Source organism: Antechinus flavipes, chromosome 2 (genome assembly GCF_016432865.1).
Source record: "Antechinus flavipes isolate AdamAnt ecotype Samford, QLD, Australia chromosome 2, AdamAnt_v2, whole genome shotgun sequence".
Classification (NCBI taxonomy): Eukaryota; Metazoa; Chordata; class Mammalia; order Dasyuromorphia; family Dasyuridae; genus Antechinus; species Antechinus flavipes.
Genome location: NC_067399.1, coordinates 579,872,126 through 579,891,701, shown reverse-complemented (window position 1 = coordinate 579,891,701; position 19,576 = coordinate 579,872,126). Strand labels below are relative to the sequence as shown.

The window sequence follows — 19,576 nt, the reverse complement described above, 5'->3', positions numbered from 1 at the left end:
TAGCCTAGATATTTCAATCCATTTGACTGAAAATAGTAAGTTTTATATGAAACCAAAATAAGATTGTTGTTTGTAAAATAAGTTGTGTAATCTGTATTAAAAAAAAAAAAAACTGTCCCAAAGTATGTCTGAAACCAAAGTATTCCTATTTCTGCCCTACCACTTCTTCCTTATTTCTCTTTATTATTGGCACAATCACCAATCTAATCAAGCCAGGTTAGAAATCTAAATCATCTGTAACTCTTTTTTCTTACATAACTAGTTTGTTTCCCAAGGCTTACCTATTGTACCTCTGAAATCACTATTATCTGCTCATCCCCTTTTTTTTTTTTCTTTCTTTCTTTTTATTTGGTAGCCCAACCTGTGTTTATTCAGGGGCATTATACCAAAAAAAATCATGGTTATACCAAATAGGAAAACACAACAGAAATAGTATTTTAGTAAAAAAGTAGGAATGATTTTTTTCCATATGCTTAAATTGGAGTACTAACTGGGCTTATCGGTCCTTTGGAGTTTTTGTTGTTTTTTTTAAAGTCTATTGGTTACTCATCATTTCTTAAAGGCAGTGTCATTTGCAATTTTCTGTGGAAGGAAAAAAGAAGGGATAAGCATTAAGTTCCTTCTTTGTTTTAGGTACTGTGCACAAACATTATCTCATTTGGACCATAAGGTTTTCCACTTATATGTCAGGAATTTCAAACCCATATTTCTCTTCCATGGCTACTATAGTTTCTGCTGGGTCCAAATTATCCAAGCCCAGGTCTTTCTTTTTCTTTTTCTTTTTTTTTTTTTTAAATAACTTTTTATTGATAGAACTCATGCCAGGGTAATTTTTTACAACATTATCCCTTGCATTCACTTCTGTTCCGATTTTTCTCCTCCCTCCCTCCACCCCCTCCCCCAGATGGCAAGCAATCCTTTATATGTTGAATAGGTTACAGTATATCCTGGATACAATATACGTGTGCAGAACCGAACAGTTTTCTTGTTGCACAGGGAGAATTGAATTTAGGAGGTATAAATAGCCCGGGAAGAAAAACAAAAATGCAAGCAGTTTATATTCATCTCCCAATGTTCTTTCTTTGGGTGTAGCTGCTTCTGGCCATCTTTGATCAATTGAAACTGAATTAGCTCTCTTTATCGAAGAGATCCACTTCCATCAGAATACATCCTCAAACAGTATCATTGTTGAGGTATATAATGATCTCCTGGTTCTGCTCATTTCACTTAGCATCAGTTCATGTAAGTCTTGCCAGTCCTCTCTGTATTCATCCTGCTGGTCATTCCTTACAGAACAATAATATTCCATAATGTTCATATACCACAATTTACTCAACCATTCTCCAATTGATGGCAAGCCCAGGTCTTTCACAAAGTAGTAATATATTCAGTTTTCCTAGATCAGGTCTTATATAATCATATGATAGAACACAATCCTTAAAGTTCTTCAGAGTCTAAGAGGACAAGATTTTTTTACTCTCACTGTCTTGCTTAAAGTACTATTTTGTCTTCTTTACATAATTTCTTTAGCTTTCTAATTGATGTCCTTTACTCTATTAATCCGTTTTTACTATTGCCCTAAAGTAATGGTGACAGTCCCTGCTTAAAGTTCCCCATTGTCTACAGACTATAATCCAAACTGCTTAGACTAGCATTGCATTATTTGAACCCGCATTTCTAGTCTTACTTACATTACTCACTTATACATCATACGTACCTATACATGCTCCAAATTTAGACTAGTCTACTGTTAGCCAAACACATTCATTTTTTTTTTCTTTCTTCATACTTTTACTTATGTCATTATGTGCACCCAAAGTGGTGTCATACTATTCTACTAGGGGAATGTAATAAGCATTTAAATATAGTACCCATGTACCATGCCCTGTACTAAGTGCTTTACAAGTACTACCTCATTTGATCCTCACAACAACTCTGAGATATAGGTGCTATTATTATATTATTATGGTTGAGGAAAATTAAGCAAACAGGTTAGTGAAGTAACTTGCCCAGGGTGACACAAGGTCTATTTGAAGTCAAATTTAACTGACTCCAGGCCCAGTGCACTAGACCCAGTGCCACCTAGCTACCTCCAACTCTCAGCTCAAATGTCATCTTTTCCACATTGTTCTTATCCTGATTTTATCAGATAGAAATGACATCTGTGCTCATGTTCCTTTTGTTCACATAACTCTAATGCCATTTAAATTTTTTTCAACCTTTTGTTACTTCTACATGTTTTATGTCTTTATAGATAAGGAGTTCCTTATGGATAGGGCCTTTGTGTCTTTTTTTTTTTTTCCTACCTACCTTTCCTGCCCCTGTAGCATCTAGCATAGAACTTGGTATAAATGGAGGTTCATTAATAATTTTTTTTTTGAGTACATGTTCTACTGATAACAAAATTACAGTATTTCATCATATAACGTAGTCTGCATGGGGAGATATTGGATAAGTTTTTGGTGGGTTTTTTGTTTTTTGTTATGCCCAAATTGTGTTTAAAATATATGTAAGAAAAATATCCTGTATTATGTCAATAGATAGTTCTAATTTCCTAGTTTGCTTTTGATCTTTTAATGCAGAGGCTAATATTTTGATAATCAAAATATTTCTATCATTTTGCTTTTGTTGCAGCTGATAGTGAAGACAGTACGGTGTCTATTCAGATAAAATTGGAAAATGAAGGCAGTGATGAAGATATTGAAACAGATGTACTGTATAGTCCTCAGATGGCCTTAAAGTTGGCTTTAACAGAATGGCTGCAGGAATTTGGTGTACCTCATCAATATAGCAGTAAGTAAGGTGGTCAAGATCAGGGAAGGGAGAGAAAAGTGATGGACAAGATACTTGAATCAAAAATACAGTCAAATAGTTTTTAATGACAGTAGTTAGCATTTTATTTGGAGTGCAAGAGCTATATCAGTTATTAGAGAAGTGTAATTAGCTGAACATTTGGAAGTAGAAAATATAAATCTGGGTGTAAGATTATGGTGATGATTTTTCCTTTTATAACCAATTGTACACTTTTCCTGGAGTGCTTATAAGTGCCCAAGAACCTGAAAATAAAACTATTCCATGAAACAAACAAACAAACAAAAAATCTAAACTAAAAACTAAATGAGTTAGCAATCCATTTTGGTTTTAAAGTCTCATACGAGTGAAAATTAATCTTTTAAAGAGCTGTCACATACATTCATGTAAGGAAAGGGACTAAAGATTCATTTGAGGAGAATTCTTCAGATTTTAAAATTTTATTTAATGAAATATCAGACTAATAATAGAGGCTAATCTTTTAGAGATCTTGGAAATCAGGCTTTGGAAAAAGAACAAGTAGATGAGAAATGGAGGTATTTTGGTTTTAGATTTATTATTGTTTTACTTGTGTATTGTTTGATTCCTTCATTGCTGATATAAAGATGTATTTGGTGGGTTAAAATGAAATTCTCAATTTCCTGATGGCTTTTACAGGTTATATGTCTGACTTTTCAGGTAGACAAGTGGCACACAGTGGAGCAAAAGCAAGTGTAGTTGATGGAGCCCCACTGGTAGCAACACCTTCTCTGAGTGCTGCCACAGTAGTGACAACTGTTTACCAGGAGCCCATCATGAGCCAAGGGACACCTCTGAACAGTGAACCTCCACCCCTCATCAAGGAAGAAGAAAAGAAACAGCTTGATGAGGAACCCATGGATATGGTGGTAGAGAAACAAGAGGAAACAGACAAGAATGATAATCAGATACTAACTGAAATTGTTGAAGCTAAAATGTCAGAAGAGTTGAAACCAATGGATACTGATAAAGAAAGCATAGCTGAATCAAAGTCCCCAGAGATGTCAATGCAGGAAGATTGCATTAGTGATGTTGCCCCAATGCAAACTGATGAGCAGACAAACAAGGAGCAATTTGTACCAGGTCCAAATGAGAAACCTTTGTATACAGCAGAACCAGTAACTTTGGAGGATTTACAATTACTTGCTGATCTGTTCTATCTTCCATATGAACATGGTCCCAAAGGGGCACAGATGTTAAGAGAATTCCAGTGGCTTCGAGCAAACAGCAGTGTTGTCAGTGTTAATTGCAAAGGAAAAGATTCAGAAAAGGTGAATATACCTTGTTTTCTTTTAATTCTTGCTAGCACCAAAACTGCCTGTGATGCCTCTAATATGGAAAAGGCCTCTAAAACTTCTTTTTAAGAAATAATACACTCTCTTGAAACTGACCTTCTGCTATACTTATCCTCCTTGCTACTTGGGAATGAAAAGAACTTGAAGTTGTTTTGTAATGAAGTTTGTCACTAGGTTGTTTTTATTGCTTGTTAACTATGATCCTCTGCTGCTTAGATTCAGTTCTGGTTTCTGCTAATATTTAACTATTTAAATATTAACATTTAAATTTAATATTTAACTGCTAATGTTTAATTTCTGATTTTAAAAAGTTACATTCAGAATAGTCTGAATTTTTCCCTTATGTGATTGATCCTCAATAGATTGAAGAATGGAGATCTCGAGCAGCCAAGTTTGAAGAGATGTGCGCACTGGTGATGGGGATGTTCACACGGCTCTCCAATTGTGCCAACAGGACAATCCTTTATGACATGTACTCCTATGTTTGGGATATCAAGAGTATAATGTCTATGGTGAAGTCTTTTGTGCAATGGTTAGGTAGGTGTACCAGGAACAATCTTCTCCCATAGCATAATGTGTGTTTGAAAAAATGTGATTAGTCCATAGGGGAAAACTTCTAAAGAATTGAATGTCTATTTTATTTTCTTTAAATTCTTTGCCTATGTTTATTCTAAATGTAGGCATAATTACAGACTTCAGTTGCAAGTCATGATTAATCACAATAAGCCGATTTTATTTTTCCCCTTGAGCTAATTCAGCATAAATATCTTTTTAATGAATTAGAAAGTACTGACTTGTTCTGACTGAATGCATCCTGGACGGAATTCTGTGAACCTCTCAACAGCCTTCTGCTGATTGGGAATTGAGACACTATGAAATATGATTCTCCATCAGCTTTCTGCTGCTTGCTGTGTCTTGATAACATAATTGCTGTGTTTTGATAGAATCATTGCTGAAATGACTGAAGGGCTTGGCCAAGAGGAAGCTGATCCTCCCAGCCCTGTGCGCATGCGAGCTTGAGGACAAGGCTATTCTGGTGCATTGTATCAGATTTTCTTCCTCCCTCCACTAAGTAGTTGGTTTTAGCAAGGGGTGGAAATAATTGTTCCCTGAAATGTTAATGTCTGCTACATTAAAATGACGCTCAAAATTGTGCGTCTTTTTTTTCTTTTCTTTCTTTTTTCTTTTTTTTTTTTTTAATTAAATTTTGGAAAGCCTCAACTTGGTAGAAAGCACCAGCATGGCCCAGATTACTCTAGGGACATGACTTTATTTTTCCAGGTTTTAATCCAGTTCTAAGGAATATGTTGTATACTTGCTTATGACACACAGCAGGCAGCAAGGCTGGTGACTTATGTCATAGTTTTCATAGCTGTCACAAATATCTCAGTTGGGTCTTAATTGTAAATAAGAGAAATCACTAATAAAAAGTATTTTTGATTTTCTACCTAAATATGATTAGCCCTTAAGCAATTTTTTTTTTAATTTTAAGAAAACTTCTTGTTAGTGCTAAAAATTTGCATTTCTTAAACCTTAATCATTTCTTAAGAAACTTTTTGGATTACTGTGTAAAGTGTAGTTTAGGAAAACATTTAGACCTTGTTCTTAAGAATAGTGCCAGGTCATCCTAGGGCAGGGGTGGGGAATGTCAATCCTTGGCCACATAAAACCCATGAAATCATTTGCTAAGAAAACTGCAGGTGATGATGAGCTGAAAGCTAGGTATGACAACCTTTCACTGCTTGAGTTGTGTAAATTGGCAATTTTGTATGGCCTTCAAATGTTATAAATACCCAAATGGTCCTTCAAAGAAAAAAGGTTTCTCACTTCTATTGTAGGGGACAACAGGCCCTCTAGGGGAAAGGGCCTCACAACTTTACTTCTTGCATTAGTGGTAAATATATCACTTTTCTTCCAAATTACTACCAAGGAAGATAAATCCTTGTTGAAATGTACACTAGTTTCTCAGAATATCACAAGGACTATTAAATTTAAGGGTGGTGTTTTTTTGGTTTTGGTTGTTTTTTGTTTTGTTTTGTTTTGGGGTTTTTTTATCAAGCGTGTTTTCCATACCTCTCCCAATGGGGAGAAAACTTTATAAGCAGTATGCACTTAATAAATCTCACATTTGGATAGTGACCTTGAAAGTATTCATTTTATATATGATAAAATTTTAATGCAAGTATAATTTTAAATTTTTGCTTCTTGACTCCTTGAAATGTACAATATTATGCCTCGGTGCTTCTACTTAAGCAGTGGGGTTTAATAGTATTTAGCTCTAGGTATAATAATTTGGCCAAAAAATGAGATAATTATTGTCCATTCCCCAGTGACAAAGATGCTTTAGTTATCGGGGAGGAGAGAAGGTGGTTACTGTGCCTGACCCAGAGCTCATGAGTCATTTTCAAAGCTAATTTGCTGAGTTTTCATAACAAAGTAAGATTTCAATTACATGTAGTATATATAAAATAGATACATAGAGCAGTATTCATTCATGGGGATAGAGATTGGAGCCCTTTTTTCCTTTGCTTTTCTTTCCAGTCCAGCTGGCATTCAGTCCCTTAAAAGAATGTGGTTATCTAGTACTTTTGATTACTAATGACTTCTATTATCTTCTTCCCCATTGTGTACAGATGGGAGAATCCTCAGCACAAGTTTCTACTGCTCTTGGATGGACAGCGGCAGATGTTCATCACGCGTCATGATTAATTAGTTTAAATTGAAAGGTTTTGACTGTGAGGTAGTTCAGGTAGATTGCTATTCAGTAGACATGAACTGAAGTCACATTTGCGCAGCGACTAAGGCATTAACAATGGTTTTTATTTACACAGCTCTTCATTCATGCAGCTTTTTATTGTCATAGTTAAAGTGCTAGTTATGTTGTGGTCTCAAAGTGGGGGGTAGTGAAGAAAAATCATCCAAGTTATTGGCTAATCTATACAAAGTGAGAGGGATAGCTTTTTGATAAGTGTAAATTATGTTGTTATGGACTGGGTCAGGTTCTAGTCAAAGCCTGAATTTCAAACCTTTTCCATTTTTCCAGATTTGTTTTATGAACTATGTCCTGTGCTTAGGGGGAAAATACCCCAACCCCAAACCCCCAAAATACCTCACACCAAAAAAACCCAACAACTTAGAAACCTGAACTTTTGATGGGCTTTTATCGTCAAAACTTGGTTTGCTTTGGGACTGTCTGACTAGCACACTGTATTTTATACTTATGAGATTGTTAACTTAAACAGGAGGTAGAATGCTGTCTTCAAAAGGAAAAGAACTTTTGCGCTGCTGATCTTGTCAGAAGACTAGGCAAATTGTTCCTAGTTTGTTCCTTAAACTTAACTGCCTTTTCCCTTTTAAATTGTCACATTGTTAACCTCAGCCTGTAAAATGGGTTAAATAATAACTTTAAGTGCTCAATATCAAATGCCAAGAAATGAGCTACTGTTACACTTTTTTGAAGAAAGGAGCATTTTAGGGCATTAAAAGCCCCATTGGAATTAAATCTCAGGATGTGGCAAGTATCCATGTCTGAATTTTGGTCTATCCTGAGAATTGAGGACCCTTATGTTTTCACTGTTCTTGGCTGTGTTAACTTATTGAGTTATTCTTTTTATTTTTCTATTGACCTTAGTTTTCTGACAAGAGTAACCCCTTTTTTCTTTCCCCCTACCCTTCCCTTTCCCTCTCTCTAAAAATATAAAATGTGACTTCAGACAGGTACAATTCTTCTTGGGGCTGTGATAATAGAATTTCTCTCTCCATCCATCTGGTAAAATTTGTGGTAGCAGGTCACTCCTTTTTGTAGTTCTATGATTTCAAGACAGGATGGATGGCATGATTTGTGAACAGCTGTTCTTAGAGAATATAAACTTTAGCCTGACAAATTGAGACAGTTTGTTTTTCTTCCTATATATGTGGAAGAATTAGAATCTGACTACTTCAAAATTTATTCCTGGGGCAGTTATTGTACATTTGAGGGGAGTGGGCATCAATAATGGTACTTGATAGGTTTAAAAAAAAAAAAAAAAGTATTATCACAGCCCTGACCTTGATATCCTGGATTATTATTGTTAGAGAGGTTTTCCACAAAGAATGTATTTGTTGGACGTTTGAGACGCTCAGGAAATCCCCTTTCTCGTAACGTTCTCCGCTTGGATCTGATTTCAACAGGGTGTCGTAGTCAATCTTCAGCACAGTTCTTAATTGGAGACCAAGAACCCTGGGCCTTTAGAGGTGGTCTAGCAGGAGAGTTCCAGGTATCAATATGAATTCACAACTGAATTGACATTTTCTTTGTTTTATGAGAAACCTTTTGTTGCGCATCAGATGGCTGGAAGGATTGGTCTGCCGAAGGCTTTCTAGTCCAAAATTCAATTTAGTTCTAGAGCTGGTTTTAAATCAAATTTTCCTCCCCTTTTCACAGTAATTTCTCAAGGAGATGCTGCAAATTCCCCCCGCGCCTGCGAAGCGCAGCGGCTTTAGGTGTACATTTCACATTGTTTCTTTGCAGGTCGCACAACATTTTAATCTGCGCCCGCAATGTACAATGCGCGCATGCTTGTCTGCCAGTGGAAATTCCATGAGCAAAAATATAAACAAAAACAAGCAAATAAATTGAATTTGGATCTACAGCAATTCTAGAAAAACAAAACAGAACAAAAAAACAAAGGAAAGAAATAACTTGGGTTTGCAATAAAGCTTTCCATTGATGAAAGTATTAAGTACAGATGGAGCTTCTTATTTGGTGGTTGGATTTGTTCATGGATTTTTCAGGTGCTCTACTTTTTCCCCCCAACAGGTGCTCTGCTGCGCACAGCAAACTGAAGCGCATTGCTTTGGGGATAAAGCGTCTCCTCTGGACAGTTAACCCTCTTCAGACCAAACCTCTCCTCCTGACATTATCTGTTCTGCCATCTTTTAGTACAGAGATGGTATAGATAAGATTGGTAAAATATATATACATATATATATATATGTATGTAAAATTGGAATAGACTTTACCATCCTTTTAAGTCCATTAATGAGCCACTAAAGTTGTATATAATATTCAGATTGAATAATTTCTATTCAGATATATCTCACCCTTGCCCCAAACCCCTGCAAAGTGGTGTTTGCATTAGTAAAGCATATCAAACCCCTCTTCTTTAGGCCTGCCTGCAGTAGCCAGTTAATGTTCATTTGGTAATCTGCAGTGCACACCCATGAACTATTTTACTAATTCTCAGTAGTGATGATTCTCTTCCCTTTCTTTCCACAGCGATTGTTGCCAATTGATGGGGCAAATGACCTCTTTTTTCAACCACCTCCACTGACTCCTACCTCCAAAGTTTATACTATCAGGCCATACTTTCCTAAAGATGAGGTAATGGTCGTCTTCTGTATTGACCTCTGGTGCACATGTATATCTCTACTTTCTGCCCAATATTTATATATTTTGGTTACCGTGTAAAGAGTAAGGACTTTTGCAGAATCTTGCTTATGGAGATTAGATAGGAGAAATATAAGATAATTGACTACTAGAGACTTAGATAGAATGTTCTAAAAAGTAGGACCTGGGAATTTTGATATTTTGTAGGACCTAGGAATTCTGATATCTGTTATCTCTTGAAAAAAGTCAAGAATGCAGAGCTGGGATTCCTAAACAATGATGAGTAATTTCTGAAGAGTTGATTTTCCTCCTCTGTATTAGTTATGAATATTCACTAAATTGTGAGATACCTGCTGTTAAAATACTACTTTTCCATTTAGTATTATTATATTTGATGTTGTAATTGTATTTGATAATTAAAAATAGAAAATTCTTGGGGCAACTGGTGAAATTAGTATTCAGACATAAAATAGCTTTATTATAAGCAAATGGGTAATTGAGACTAAATTATTTTTAAAACTTAATGAATTTTGCTATAACTATTTAACTTACCCCACAAGTGAACTCTAGCAATATTCATAGAAATTTTGAAGTTTTTCAGTAATTTCATACACCTCTGCCTCAATTTTTGAGTAATTCTAACTAATGAGAGCTTTGAAGCTAGTCTGGTTACTCCTTCCCCGTTAGCAGCTCCAGTTTGACACTTTTCTAACTGACATTACTCTTTTGCCACCTTTCTTAACCCATCAGCATACTGCATTGTGTTTTTAGGCATCTGTGTACAAGATTTGCAGAGAAATGTATGACGATGGAGTTGGTTTACCTTTTCAAAGTCAGCCAGACCTTATTGGAGACAAGTATGTACCCTCTAAAAACCTGGATATAGTCATTAAGAAACTGTTCTCGTTAGTGGTTGAGGAGAGATGCTCACTAGAGCAGAGATATGGAAGGAGAGTTGAATTTATGAAGTTCGCATTAAGCATTGAAATTGATATTTTCTTCATTGCCAAGATGCTACTCTTGAGGGTTGGGCTTTTGAATGATGCTCAAATTTCTCAATAGGTAAATGAAACTATTATCTCTGCTGATATTTTGGTTCATATCAAATATATACACTAAAGAGTTTTTAAAATGTTGTTTTGTAAAAGTTTTTTTACTTGGTGTTCTCTTAGCTGTTTTCATAAATTTTTCTGTTGTTCTAGTGAGGTTAGTGTAGGTGAAGAATAAAGTTTTAAATAATACTATGCCAGCAAACCTTGTATTGATACTCTTTCCTTAAAACAGGTTAGTGGGAGGCCTGCTTTCACTCAGTTTAGATTACTGTTTTGTGCTAGAAGATGAAGATGGCATTTGTGGCTATGCTCTGGGCACTGTGGATGTAACCCCATTCATTAAAAAATGTAAAATTTCCTGGATTCCTTTCATGCAAGAAAAGTACACTAAGCCAAATGGTGACAAAGAGCTTTCTGAGGCTGAGGTCAGTATTGCATATATTCAGAACGAAGTATAAATTGAGGAAGCTAGACACAGTCACATTACTAAATGGTCTTTACTTAGGGAAACTAATTCTTAGCACTTGTTTCTAACATTTCTCTCCCTCCTCACCTCCCCCCTTCCCTATTCTTCCCTCTTTCCTATCACCTTAAGACCATTTGATACCTTGGAAGGACTGTTACTGACCTGTACTTAAGTTGAAATTTTCTACAGCATAGCTTAAGATATTCTTCATTGAGAAGCACTAGAGTATAAACTATACCAACATAGAGATGTCACTGGACTTTGCCCAGTACTTGGCAGAGTGCTATATATATAAATAGATAATTGTTAAAGTCCATTTCTTTTTTGAGAATATCTTAATACTTTTTTTTTGATAGGTGGTTAACTAGTGCTTGCTTAAATGAGTTAAAATTTGTCATATATCATTTTCCCTCTTTTTTTTTTTTGCTAGAATCTTAACCTCTTTGAGAGTGGAGCTAATACTGCCAATAAACTTGGATCTCTCTATATTATAGGACTCAAAATTCTGCATAAAGGTGGAAACTTATTAAGTATTTGATTTAACTTTGGTTTTTGATCCCTATCTAATAGCAAAATCACTTCCATAATGCCTCATAGTCCTTTATAACTTTTTTTTTTTTTGCTCACTCAAAATGATATAGATATGTAATAAAGAATTTTGATTTTGAGTATCTCTTATCTTCAAAGTCACAATGGTAGACAGTTTGTGCTTGAGCCAACTGCATTATGCTACTATACTACTATAGGCAACCCTTCATATACAGTTTTGACAATGAGATTTTTACTTAATTTCTTAAAAAAAAAAAAAACAACAATTTTTCTATGACTTTTTATGAAAATGATGGTTAAGTTAGAATTATAAGTAAAGACATACTTTAGTGACTATATAAGGTGACTTAAAGAGTAGTGACTACAAAATCTACAAGGGCAAGAACTAGAAAACAGTTTTTTTCTTTTCTTTTTTCTTAATCCTGTTCCTGCACTTTGGCTGCCAGCCATATAACAGGAAGAAATTCATTCCATATTCTCTCATTTCTAGAAAATAATGTTGAGTTTTCATGAAGAGCAGGAAGTATTGCCAGAAACTTTCCTTGCCAACTTCCCATCTTTGATAAAGATGGACATTCATAAAAAAGTAACTGATCCAAGTGTGGCCAAAAGCATGATGGCATGCTTGCTGTCTTCTCTCAAAGCTAATGGTGAGTATTAGAGGTATAGAGAGAGATGTGAAACAAATATTGAACTAAATAAGAGGATTGGAAACTAAATTGACCAAAAAAAAAAAACCAAACTGATTGTAAACTGTTACATTTATCATTAAGGCTACTTTTTTTCTTTAAACTAATGTAACTCATTTTTATTTTTTCCAACTGCCTTTGGGAGGTAGTTAGATTTCAAATAAAGACCCAGACATTGAAAATATTCATTCTTTGTCAACTGCAAAAGAAAAATCACAACTCAAATCATTGTGATCCTGGCTAGATTAGTTGTACTTTAGTTTCTTTACCTTTTGGGGGGGGGAGGGGGGAGTTCACAATTTTAAAGTTATATTTTTCAATTAAGAGTCCTAGAATCTTAAAAATAATCTACCTCCACTTTAAAAATTTCTGTAGATTGGAAAGCCAAAATGGATTTCAGGATTGGGAAAATAATGCGGAGTATTTACTTTGTTAGTATTTGGTTTGTCATTACTTATGTATCCACAATGCAATGGAAAAACTACTTGATTTGGAATCAGAACATCTGGATCTACCAGAGGTAGATGGTGATGCAGTGGTAGATAATGTGCTGGGCCTGGAGTAAGGAATTCCTACATTCATATACAACTTCAGACACTTAACTGTGTGATTCTGGACAAGTCACTTAATTCCCATTTGCCTCTGTTTCCTCATCTGTAAAATGGGGGTAAATAAATAATGGCATCTATCTGGCAAGGTTGTTGTGAAGTTCAAATGAAATAATTTCTGTATAAGTACAAGTATTTAGCTCAGTACCTGGCATATGGTTAGAGGCTTATATAAATGTTTATATCTTTTCCTTCCCCTCCCCTTTAAATTACACCTCTTCTATATAGCTTATGTGTCTTTTGTGTCAAATCTATTTATAGGGTCTGTTTCTTTATCTATAGAATGAATTATTAGATTAGATCATTTCTAAGGTCTCTTATAATTCAAGATGAAAACTAACTGAATAGGTCCAAGGCTCTGTATTTAATGGATACCCTCAGGGAACTTGTTCCCTTTTGGAATGAGGCCCTTGTGTGAGTATTTCTCACTATTAGCTCCTTTCTGCTTTTGTCTCTAAAAGATTTTTGGAATAAAGGAGAAAATTACTATAAGATAAATCAGACCCTTGATCCATCTGAATGATGGCATTTTTATTGTGCTTTAAGGTTTTAGAAAGCTGGGTGGGGAAGGGGTGTGGTATCAGTCATTTAAATGAGAATACGCATGACTTAACCCCATGAAGTATTACATATGGTTGTGCACATCTAACAAATGAGTATATGAAGACTGGTGTTAAATGATTTGCTCATGGTCACAGAGCTAATAAATTCAGAGATGAGGATTGACCAAGTCTCACATGACTACAGCAATTCCTGTTAACTATGTTTTGTTGCCAGATTTTTTTTTATGGGATTTGTATCAAGGATAAATAAATTTAATATTAACATTGTATCAGAGCTTGTGCATCTGTATTATGAGCTCTCCTTCTTTACATTTTGAGTATTGTTTTTTTGTTTTATTTTCAGGCTCCCGTGGGGCTTTCTGTGAAGTAAGACCAGATGATAAAAGGATCCTGGAATTCTACAGCAAGTTAGGTTGTTTTGAAATAGCAAAAATGGAGGGATTTCCAAAGGATGTGGTTATCCTTGGCAGGAGCCTGTGACATTCATTGACATTGTGACCTGTCCTAATGTCTTGACAACTCCCAAGTGGGTGGGTGGTGGATGGGGTCTTCATATGGTCCAGCCTCAGGAGAGGAAGAAGTCAGTCAAAGGGATTGGAGGCAAGGAGGACTATGTGAAGCCTTACTCATCACGCATTCAGACTACTTGCTGTTCAGAAGAGAGTACTGCTGGAAATTCTGTTTAAATAAGAGTTGTGGTCCTCCCATTCAAGTCTTGTGTCAAGTGCCAAGACACCTTTGTTGCACCTTTAGGGAAGGAAGTCCTGTCATTAATGAAGCCGGCAGTAGTCTCTATATCCATGTGGTTGCATTTTTCACCCGGAATATCCAGCTGAAATCATCTCTTTCATCCTCATTAATTTGTTGAATGATGAGTCCCTTTCCTCTTTGGGTGACATGACAAAAGACAAACTGGTTTCCTTGGAATTCTGATGCTGCCGAATGGAGATAGTTGTCAATTAGCAACAGAAAATAAGTAGTGACACATCTGATTTGGGCAATCTTTTTTGCTTGTTCACAAACATGGCCAATGTCAGTGGGATGACCATTGGTTCAGGTATATTGTGCTTTGTAGGGACAAATGTGCAGTTGTCTGTGACAAAAGTCACAAAATACAAACTTGTATATTTCTTTGTATATAAACTAGCTGTATGCTGATTAACCTCTTGTGTTTACTGTTTTTGTAATTTTTCTTTGAAATGGAACGGTATTGATCTAAGATGGTACTTTTTGAATAATGTAAAACCATTATCAGAGGATGGAGCTAACTTTTCTTTGTCCTTGACTTTCTTTTTTAAAATTATTTTTAAAGTGCCTCCCACCCAGGGCTAGAACATAACCATTTTGGGTACAAAGTCTTGACTTTTGTAAGTGAGGCTGATCTTTTGCAAGGTTAATGCTATCACTACTGTCCTAGAAATTAACCCCAATAGGTTTAGCATGTTGATGTAAGTAAACCTTGACACCTGGTCAGGGAACAAGTAGGGCATAAGGAGATGATCAGGATTTGCCCTTAGTTCAGTTGTCCTTTTAATTTCAAAACCTGTTCATACTGGTTTGATTAAATCAGAGTCTTTAATTCTTGCATGTTCTTGTTTTTTAAAAACACCAGGATGAGCACATGTTAACCAATGATTTCAATGGTTACCTACTTTTTGCTGTAACCACAGATTCTGAAAGTTTCCTATTTAATGTATTGCCTCTTTTTTTTAGGGGTCTGAGATTGATGCTAGCAAGTAAACTCTTTGCAAGATTAGAGCTTTTCCATCACTGCAGGGAGAGTTCCAGACATAGAACTCGCCTATAATCATTTTTGTACCTTATTCCAGCTTTGTGAAGGAGGAAAGAGGGAAAAGAATAAAATTTGAAGCCTATTTTCTTTAAATGATTCCAGGAGTTTTGAGGAATTTTCAAGTGTTAAAGCCCTACTGGGCTTTAAGTTAATTGGCACATTGTGGAGTAAGGGCCCATTATCCCTATTCAGGGATAACCCCTACTCAGTGGGAACAAGAGCCCTTTTCATTTTCAAAGTGGAAATCTTTACTTGAACAGAAGAATCTACCCTGTTGAATATCTAGAAGCAAATTTGTGTTTTTCTTTTTTAAATGGGTCAGAGAAATTCAACTACAGCTTCATGGAAAGCAGAGTTAAGGTTGCTGGGTTTTGAGTGCATCTCATAGAATAACATATAGCTATCTTGTTTTCTCTGAAGGAACAATTATTTATGAGCGCCAGACCCAACTTTGAATTTAGTCAGGATTCCTAGTTTGCTTATGGCCTTATAGCCTGGCTTTATAAGTTGCTGATATCTCTTTTCTCTATCCTTATTAATTAATGTATAGATGCTAACTGTTATGGAACAGATGTCCAGGCCAATACCATCACTCTAGGATTGTAAAGTCATGTGTTAACACATCTTTCACGGTAATGGACTTTCATTAAGGTTGGAATGCCACTTTCATTAATCTGTTTAGATCCATCTGAATTACCTGTAGAAAATGAATTATAAACTGTATTTGAAGACCATGCAAGAAGCAAAATAAAACTTGAAGTGATTGTTTGTTGTTTGCTTCACCTTGGGCAAAGCTGTTACTTTGGCCCTAAGTCTTTGTCTTGCCCTACCTTAGAGCCAGGTCTTTCAGCTTCCATACTTTTCTTTCATTAACACTGATTCTCCAATCTCTCTGCCTAGAGTAGTAAATTAGGGAGGCAATTCTTCTTTTGACCCCAAGGCTTTCTTACTTACATGCTCTTCAGAACAAGATCTGGAAATTGGAGGGAAAGCTCCTTTGTACTGACAAAAACTTTCCCTTTTAGAGAACAAAGAACCACACTGAGTTTGAGGCCTTCTGAGGAGCATGCAACAGGGAAGGAGATGTTAATCCAGAAGGCAAGACCCTCTACACATGGGCTTGGTAGCCACATTTTTCTATTACTGAATTTGGGAGTAGGAAGTTCCTTGAAGGGTAATCTACTTTTTAAAAATCTGTAAACACAGAATTAATAACTTGTAAATAAATAATTTGAGGAACAAAGGAGCATGGCTAAAATAACTTTATGGAGGAAGTGGCATGTGAGCCAAGCTTTAGAAGGAAAAGTATACTGGGTGTTAAGGGAGGAATAAATACGGGGAATTGGTTCTGCAAATAAATGGATTGAAGTAGGAGAAGGTAATGTCCTTTTGTGGCATAGAATAATAGTCTGCTGCTCTCCAACTCTGTTCATGGTAACTAGGATTCTTTTAACTGGTGTTGGCTTAGTATCTGTTCAAATTGTAACATTTTCATTTTATAGATGTTACTTCTTAGAATAGGTCTTTCTTTAAAGTCAGTAAATGAGTGGCAGAACCAATACTTGATATTTTGACTAAACCTAAAAGCAGCAGAACTCATTCAACAAGCATTTAGTACTTGCAGCCACTCTGTTGTGGAAGTTCTCTGCACTTAAGGAGTTTACCTTTTCTGGGGGAAATAAATAATTTCTGCAGGAGGGCAACAGTAAAAGGGAAGCCTTGGGCAGAGCTGGACCTTCAAAGAAGATGGGGATTTCTAGAGGCTAAGATGAGGAAAGAAATGGATTCTGAGCATTTTCATCAGCCCATGCAAAAGGCAGGAGACAAGATAGAATGTCTTCTAAAGGAACCAACAGGTAGCCCATATTAGCTAGAGAAAGGTAATAACCTGAAAAGGGAAGTGGAGCTGTATTATAAAGAGATTTAGATGCTGAATAAGCTGTTCTGGAGCCTTTTGGGAGCCACTAGAACTTAAGCAGGGAGATGAGATGACTGTTTTAGAAATAACAATTTGGCAGTTGTGGAGAACTGATTGGAAAGAAAACAGGTTATTGCAGTAGACCAGGTAAGAGGCTGGCAATAAGGGACAAGAGCCTAGACTATATGGTACTTTCCAGTGTAGATAACTTCCCTGTACTATTTACTATGTGACCTTGAATGAATCACTGTCTTTTGGGGCTTTGATTTCTTCCTCTCTAAAATAATTGCAGTAGGTAGTTTCTAAGGTCCCTTAAATCCTATGATATTCTTTTTCCTTTGCTATGCTGAATTCAGGAAAATAAATAGGATGCCAAGGATTTGACCTATACCTTGGAGAGGTGTGGACCCAGAAGTTAAGATCTTCACTATTTCTCATTAGACCCAATCTCTAATTTGTGTTGTAGGTCTTAATGCCAGAAGACTTGAATATAAGTGTATTCTGAATTTTATAATGATCTTAGCTATAGGGAGAGAACCTGCAGATGAAGCCAAGTCAATTTTAGGTGCTTCTGGCTCTCTCACATGTTCCTCAAAAAAAAAAAATATTAGCTATGTGAATCTGGACAAGTCACTTAATCCCATTTGCCCCCCCTCTCCCCCCCCCCCAAAAAAAAAGGCAGTCTCCTCATAGGAACCATGTTGGGAACATCATAAGAAGACTTTTTAGTCATAGCTACAAAGTCAAAGTATAGATAAGTTGGGAGTTAGCTAAAGGTTTTGAATTCCAACTTTGGAGCCTACTCTCTCAGATAAATGTGAGCTGATTGGAAGCTGCCAGCTAGATCAGAAAGGCATAGGGTTCGTGAGTTACACATGATTGAAGTCCAGGAGGAGCCACACATTTAGAAATTGGGGCTTGGAAGAGATGTACAATTGGTCTTGGGCAAAGCTGAGGGCAGGGGCAGCAATCCGTAAGTCTAGTGTCTAGTAGTATTATCTGTCCTGAGCACTACCAAGGAATCAAGCCTACAGTGGAATACATTTCTAAGTCCCATGACACTACAACTTGTACTTGATGGTGTAATGGGAGAACAGAGATAGATGTTCCTGCCTGGAAAGGGCCTCGGATCTGTCCTAAGTGGAGGTGGTAAGCCCAACTCTGCCTGGCCATGAAGCAGTACTGAATCAGCAGGTCTTAGTGGCACAGGGAGTTTATAGAGTCTTTAATAAAAGCAGAAGGGTTATAAGACTTAGAGTAAGAATTGTTAAGGGGTACTGATGAATTTTGTCAAGTGGTTCCTTTGTCAAAAGTTGTGAGGTGTGGACAGAAAGGAAGAGTAGAAAGAGGAAAAAAAGTTTCTGAATCTTATCAAATAATGGTGGTGAGGGACACAAGAAGAGGCAAAAAGAAAAAGCAGGGAAATATGTCCCTTTCAGTTCTTACTTTTCTGAGATCGTCAAGAAGCATTTATTGAGCACCTAGTAATTGTGAAAACATTAAGTATCGCTCCCTAGGGATGAAGAATGCTGTCATCTCAGCTCTCAAGGCACTTCAATCGAAGGGCTAATGCAGTTTTATGCTCTTGAGGTCTATCCTTCTGGTACCTTTCACACTACCTGGCATTCGGAGGAGCATATGGACAGCTTAGGGGCCTTGCATTTCTTCCCCCACCATTCCAATTTTTTTTTTTTTTTTTTTTTGCTGAGGCAATTCGGGTTAAGTGACTTGCCCAGGGTCACACATCTAGGAAGTGTTAAGTGTCTGAGATCAGATTAGAACTCAGACCCTCCTGACTTCAGGGCTGGTGTTCCATCCACTGCACCACCTTGCTGCCCCTGAGCCACTCCAAGGAAGAGGACTGGCATCTCATTGACTTGGGACTCAAAGACCAAGAAGAAAGCCAAGTAGCCGACTCCTGTGAGAAGATACTGGCTCTGTTTTTAGGGCTGAAACGCTGGACTTTCTAATACAGAAAGACTGGGAGAGGGGAGTGTAGAGGGGGACGAGTAGTCATTCTCACCCCGGCAGCCCGTGGGACAAAAACAAGGTCAGCTGACTGAGGGAGAGATGCTCGAAGCTAAGGTCTGGGTCTGGGAACCACTCCCCTCCAGGGGCGGGTGTGGGTGTGTCCATCTTCTGGTATTAGTTCAGGGGGAAATCGACTCCCACGCTTTGGCCTTCGGTTTTGGCCTAGTAAGCAGTAGGAAGGGGAGAAAGTAGAGAAAAAGAAAAACCTCTCCCCAGTTTGTACTCTGGCCCTTGGCCTGAAGGGATAGACTTAGGCCCAAGAGGGGAGAGAGACTGAAGACGGCCCGGCTCCCGAAGCTCTTCTACTCACCTCCTTTAAAAGATGTGCTAAAAGTCCCCAAACTCGGACGAGTACGGCCCCTTTAAGAAACGTGGCCGGAACCGGCGACGGTCCCTTGCTTTGTGCGTGCTAGGGG

General features: G+C 36.9%; 1 protein-coding gene across 1 annotated transcript in view; it reads left to right on the top strand.

The window, feature by feature from the left end:
- OGA (O-GlcNAcase) overlaps window positions 1-15,975 on the top strand; it is a 31,364-nt gene extending 15,389 nt beyond the window's left edge. Inside the window, exons 8-16 of the mRNA XM_051981268.1 lie at window positions 2,635-2,793; window positions 3,490-4,100; window positions 4,487-4,661; window positions 8,295-8,380; window positions 9,382-9,486; window positions 10,264-10,349; window positions 10,777-10,969; window positions 12,050-12,209; window positions 13,763-15,975. Of these exons, the coding sequence (XP_051837228.1) occupies window positions 2,635-2,793; window positions 3,490-4,100; window positions 4,487-4,661; window positions 8,295-8,380; window positions 9,382-9,486; window positions 10,264-10,349; window positions 10,777-10,969; window positions 12,050-12,209; window positions 13,763-13,899 (1,712 nt within the window). The 3' untranslated portion in view covers window positions 13,900-15,975. The remainder of the gene's footprint in view (window positions 1-2,634; window positions 2,794-3,489; window positions 4,101-4,486; window positions 4,662-8,294; window positions 8,381-9,381; window positions 9,487-10,263; window positions 10,350-10,776; window positions 10,970-12,049; window positions 12,210-13,762) is intronic.
- Window positions 15,976-19,576: the final 3,601 nt, after the last annotated feature.